At 41.7% G+C, this 6,432-nt stretch overlaps 1 protein-coding gene across 1 annotated transcript; it reads right to left on the minus strand.

Annotated features, from left to right (window-relative positions):
- Positions 1 to 200: 200 nt before the first annotated feature.
- On the minus strand, positions 201 to 4,492 carry tmx1 (thioredoxin-related transmembrane protein 1). Its single transcript, XM_062469571.1, has 8 exons — positions 4,230 to 4,492; positions 3,746 to 3,861; positions 3,483 to 3,528; positions 3,089 to 3,217; positions 2,870 to 2,915; positions 2,640 to 2,741; positions 2,425 to 2,491; positions 201 to 1,302 (listed from the first exon to the last, which is right to left on the minus strand). The coding sequence occupies exons 1-8, from the start codon at positions 4,490 to 4,492 to the stop codon at positions 1,058 to 1,060; spliced, it is 1,014 nt and encodes a 337-aa protein (XP_062325555.1). The 3' UTR covers positions 201 to 1,057.
- Positions 4,493 to 6,432: the final 1,940 nt, after the last annotated feature.

Genomic DNA, 6,432 nt, shown 5'->3' on the forward strand with positions numbered 1-6,432 from the left:
GAAACAATGTCTAACAAACGACCCACCCTGAGGTTCCCTTCAGACTGGCATCTAAAACAGCCCAATGGTTCACACTCTGCGAGTCTGACTGTTTAGTTCCACGGAACGTCAACCAGGATACAGTTTTAGCCTGGCAGTCTGAACCAGGCCTCAGGTTTTCAGTATTTTGTAGGTCTTTTCGCAGTGAAGACAACAATAGGTCATATTTACAGCACAAAACTGATATTTAATCATCCATATTTTAGAATAAGCACACAGGTAGCACCACAATCCTGACACTGGAGTAAGCTCAGGCAGCACACAACCTCTCCATCGTTGTTGTGGGTCAGTCTTACAGAGGAACGAGGGCCACTGCACGCTAAAATAAAGTCGACATTTTGGTGTCTTTGCTCATCAATGGATACCTGTGTAGGGTGCCAGCTCTGTACCAAACCCTTACACAGCAAAAAGTTGCCACCATTGTTATTTCTCACGAGTAAAGACACACACAGATGATCCGTGTTGCGGTGAACTAACTGAAATTATAACATTAAATGCCTGGGAAGACTTTAAGAGGATGAAAAGATGAACTGGGATTTCTGAGGTACAGGCAGTGGAAAACAACATATTATATTAGATATAAAACATCTTACAATTAAGGGCAAAACACAAGCAATATATAATTTGTTAAGAGGGACAAACGTAAAAATAACAATAAAAAGATGCATAGCATGAACAAAACTGCCCCAGAAAAATATCAGATCTACTGCACTTCATACTTAAACCTCACTCCTTGGACTGGTTTCAGACATGTAGAGCAGGTGTTGGGAGAGTTGCTCCTCCGCGGGGAGGTAGCTGCTGGTGAGAGCAGTCGTGAGAGAGTCTAGACGTCACCCAGGGCAGCCGAGGGACGGGGGAGGAAGCAGGAAGTGGTTGCCAGACCCCGCCTCCTTGAGGCTTTGTGGGCTTCCTTCTGTAAACACTACTGCGACTCAGGACCGCGCTCCTCCACCGACCCCCCGCTGCTGCTCCCTTGGGACTCGGGTGGGGGAGGCGTCTGCAGCTCCTGCCTCAGCCTCTAGATGTCCTCGTCCTCCTGCTCCTCCCGGTTGGCCACCACCCTCTTCCTCAGGGCTTGGTCAGGGAGGGCCTGTCCACGTGGCTCTGGGCGGCCCTCGGGCGATCCTCTCCTCCTCCTCCTCCAGACCTCCTCCTGTTCACCGTCCTCCTCCTCATCCTCCTCTTCGTCGTCTTCCTCCCCGTCGGCCTCTTGTTCATCCTCTAGTTGCTGGATCAGCCGGGCTTGTTCCATAGACTGTTTCTCTGCAGCAAAGCATCATCAAAGAACAAATCAATGTTCAAGGGTACACTTATCTACACACGCCATGTATGTGTATGGGTTTTGGATATAGCTACATGTGATTGTATGGATTATGATATAGCGACGTGACTGTATGGGTTAGGATATAGCTACATGTGACTGTATGGGTTAGGATATAGCTACATGTGACTGTATGGGTTAGGATATAGCTACATGTGACTGTATGGGTTAGGATATAGCTACATGTGACTGTATGGGTTATGATATAGCTACATGTGACTGTATGGGTTAGGATATAGCTACATGTGACTGTATGGGTTAGGATATAGCTACATGTGATTGTATGGGTTATGATATAGCTACATGTGACTGTATGGGTTAGGATATAGCTACATGTGACTGTATGGGTTAGGATATAGCTACATGTGATTGTATGGGTTATGATATAGCTACATGTGATTGTATGGGTTATGATATAGCTACATGTGACTATATGGGTTAGGATATAGCTACATGTGACTTTATGGGTTATGATATAGCTACATGTGACTGTATGGGTTAGGATATAGCTACATGTGATTGTATGGGTTATGATATAGCTACATGTGATTGTATGGGTTATGATATAGCTACATGTGACTGTATGGATTATGATATAGCGACGTGACTGTATGGGTTAGGATATAGCTACATGTGACTGTATGGGTTATGATATAGCTACATGTGATTGTATGGATTATGATATAGCGACGTGACTGTATGGGTTAGGATATAGCTACATGTGACTGTATGGGTTAGGATATAGCTACATGTGATTGTATGGATTATGATATAGCGACGTGACTGTATGGGTTAGGATATAGCTACATGTGACTGTATGGGTTAGGATATAGCTACATGTGATTGTATGGGTTATAATATAGCTACATGTGATTGTATGGGTTATGATATAGCTACATGTGACTGTATGGGTTAGGATATAGCTACATGTGACTGTATGGGTTAGGATATAGCTACATGTGACTGTATGGGTTAGGATATAGCTACATGTGACTGTATGGGTTAGGATATAGCTACATGTGATTTCATGGGTTAGGTTACATTTCCTGCCATCGCACACTTACTCTGGTAATAGTCCGAGGAGGAAAACCTACGCGATGGGAAGACGTAGTCAGCAATGAACACCAGTATCTGAGGAAGAGAACAAAGAGGATCTGCTGAAACTGGATTCTTTATTGATATGGATTCTCTATATGCACTAGAAGAACTGTGAGGAGAAATAATAATGACATCAATGTAAATTCTCCTTGTGTCATCAAATGAGCTAGACTTCACTCACCAGTCCCAACACCAGACCAGAGAAAAGAGTGGCCAGACCAAAGATGACATAAGAGCCCCAAACGGGAATCCCCAACTGCTCTGTCAGGTAGTTATGACAACGCTGCAATACAGAGAAAAACAGCTTTAGTTTTACTTTCAGGCAGGTATGCAGAAACTGGTAGGCTTCAAAAGTTTCAGCCTGTTTTTGTTGTTGTTGCTGGATTTGATAATAAGCAGATCATTTCTCACCCGGATAAACATGGACAGCTTGAAGAGAGCAGACATTGTGTTCATTCTGTAAAAGGACGAGAAAATCGAGAGATGAAATCAAATTTGAACTTTCAAAGAAGTGTCTGCCCTGTTTTCACAAACACATGTAAACATCATATCCTTATCTCTAAACAGAAACTAACAAAAACGATAATGTCTTGTGCACTCAGGCCAAATAAGTCAAGACAATAAACTCACAAAAAGGAAGATGGACCAAACCAGGAAGAGACGGGCTCAATCGCCTGCCACCTCTTTTCATCTATGAAGCTCAGAAAGTCATCTTTAGTACGAGCTCCCTGGTACCTACGGAAAACCCCATCCTTGCAGCTGAAAACACAGAGTTGAATCAGAAACATTTAGAATCGAAGCAGACATGCCAAGATCCACTTAATAGCCTAACCACAATTTAAATATAGAACACAATATTTTAAAAAGGTAAAATATATGATATTTAATCAAACACATTCAGTATTCAGCACAAGTATGGTGTATTTCTGTAACATTTTCAGCTGCGGTTGTATCTTCATTCAGCCTAGTCACACTGATGAACAGGAAGTCATGTGGTGTTAGTTTATTTTATTTTTTTACTCACTGGTAAATGGTCGGAAGTGAAGTTATGATGAATCGCCCGCTCAAACCTAAGGAGACAGGATATGGTTTCTTAGAACAAGCTAGCATGTCAAGAAATGACTTCATTATAACTAACAAACTACTTTCAAAAGTAAACTTGATAATTTAAATGTTTGTTATGTTTATTCTATGTACTATAACCTATTAGTCTGACTTTCTGGGCCAGTAGGCTATAACATGTCCTCTACTGTAGTTCAAATGACAAGTCCTTCAGCAGTCACATACCAGGTTGTTCTGTGACGTCCACCTTGGCTATGTTGACCCCCATGTCCTCCCCCCAGTCAGCAAACTCAGTCCATACCGGCTGAAGCTGTTGGCATGCCGGGCACCATGGTGCAAAGCTGTCGAAGAGGCGGGTGGGTCCAAGCATAAGTGTCAGCGGAATTCGTAATGTCAGTGAAACATCTAATAACTGCAACGTTTGCTACGGCTAGTACACAAACGTTTGTTTACAGATAGCTAGTGCTAGCTAGGTTCCCATAATAAATCACGCATTTTTGACAAGCATACTGTAGCTAGCTAGCTTTCCAACGTGATATTCTATTTGGAATGTCAAGAACAATCAAGAACAAGCTACCTTGCTAATTCGGTTTCCTACACTTTTGCCAGCAACGCAAACGTGGATAAATACCGAGCTAAATAGCACGCCCGCTAGACTAATGTAATCCATGACAGTAAACTAGCAAGCTATTAGCTTCCCCACACTTACAATTCTATCATCCACTCTCCTTCCAAGATGTCCTGCCAATTTCCATCAGTGACTTCCTTTAGGCTGTCGCTTTTGGCAGAAACTGGTTGCAACGTAAGATGTAATGCCAAAACGAAATAGCACATCAAGATTTTATGATTAGATCGCCACGCTAAAGATAACATTGCATCGCCACTTCTGCTACCCAGCGGGTACGCCATGTTTAGGTCACTTGTCTCCTTCCTTCTTCCCTCACTTCCGTTTACCGACCGGTGCAACGTCATCACAGAGACACGTGCGCAACTAGAGGGCAACATTCAGCACTCTCTTCATAACTGTACTCAGCAGTGAGAGTCAGCATGTTAGAAGAGCCAAGCTCCAAAGCCCATCACATCCCTTTGGTAAGAACAGAAGTAAATGATGGATCCAGGCCATTAAAAGGCATCGTAAGGTTGAGTCATGTCTTTGGCTTGAAGTGTGTCTTTGGCAAACTCCCTAACGCTCTTGTGACGAAAGGGGCACAAATTCCCACAGACACACTCTTGTACACAGCCTCCCCAGAAGAGTGGAATCTGTTATAGCTGCTAAGTGGGGACCAACTCCATATTAATGCCTATTGAATGAGCAAAGGATGTCATAAAAGCTCCTGTAGGTGTAGGCGTCCCGGTCCATTTGTCAATCTATATTGTGGATGTGTAACAAACCATCTAACACTGCAGGTGAGGACACCCGTCATCAAAATGCAAAACTCTGATCCTGTTTAACAAAACTTGATCTGATTGATTTGACCGGCTCATTTCACATGACGTCAGCAAGGTTTTAGTGATCCAGGTAGCTTATGGAAGCAAATCAGTGAAATCATGTTTTGAATATTAAAAAGGCATTGAATACTTAATATTGAAATTTAAATAAGAGCGAATTCTCATATGAATATATTTCAAAGTAAAATAAAATTCAGGTTGCTCAAACTCGAGCCTAAAAAATTAAATCTTGAAAAATTAATACTCCAAATGTGGATTTCTCAACGTTTTAACAAATCTCTGCTTACAAAGGCGTTTGTAGACCTGTCGAGAAGTCCACATTTGCAGTTTGTCGTAGTGATGGGAAGTTCGGATCATTTTACTGACTCGGTTCTTTGAATGTCATTCAGTAAAATGAACAAATCTTTTTTTTGAGTCATTTGTTCTCTTATAGCCAATTACCTGGCATAAATACGTCCACTGCAAAAAAAATCATAATCTCATGTAGGCCTTTATGTTAGTGCATGTAAACCAGCAGATACTACTTTTAAAATAAATTCCTGCATTAAAATATTGCATCTGGACAGTTTGTATGATTTGAAATCAGTACTGGTCCTAGCACATTTGGCACCCTAGGCAAGATTTATAACGAGCACCCCCCTCCCCCCTCGATTCACCAAAACGATGGTCTCCCGGCCAACTAGTTACAGATAATAACTCAATGACTTTTCAATCATATTTCCCGGTCAACTATAATTCAATGACTTGACATCATTTGTTACCCGGTCAACTAAAAAATCAATGCTTGATCAATTATAATCAGGGTTAGGGTTAGTTCAATGTCGTCTTGCTATCTGGGGCACATCTATGCATGTCGTATCTATGCGTCGTTGCTAACGTGTGCTGACGTGGTGGGAAAATAAATAATAATAAATATATGTGAGAGAACAATGGTTGTACCCAAGCTGGTTGTGCCCAAGCTGGTTGTGCCCAAGCTGGTTGTGCTCAAGCTGGTTGTGCTCAAGCTGGCTGTGCTCGCCGAAGGCTTGAGCACACCCAGAGCCATATAATTTTTTTTATATGATCTAGTATAAAAATAAATATAGCTGCAAGGCGCAATGGTGGACTCCTCCTTCAAAATGGCAAAATGTTGTAAAATTGACATAATATAGTTACACTGGGATTAACCAGAAGACTTGAAACTGTAATTTCTATCATAAAAAAAAAAAAAAAAAGTATACCTCTGAAAGGATTAGAATCCACCACCCTGCGCATCAGCACTGCGTCTCATCCTACTAAACCATTCACAGACTTGGACATATAATCGTTCAAATTATATGTCCAAGTTGTATCAGAAAATAAGAAGTTTCTTCAATGGCATGCATGATCAGATTTGGTTAAAGTTCAAACAGCTGTAATTTAGTCCTATTTATATATGGGACAATGGGATGACTGTTGCTGCTGTAAAGAATAGCTTACTCGTA

This window comes from Osmerus eperlanus, chromosome 9 (assembly GCF_963692335.1).
Source record: "Osmerus eperlanus chromosome 9, fOsmEpe2.1, whole genome shotgun sequence".
Taxonomy (NCBI): Eukaryota; Metazoa; Chordata; class Actinopteri; order Osmeriformes; family Osmeridae; genus Osmerus; species Osmerus eperlanus.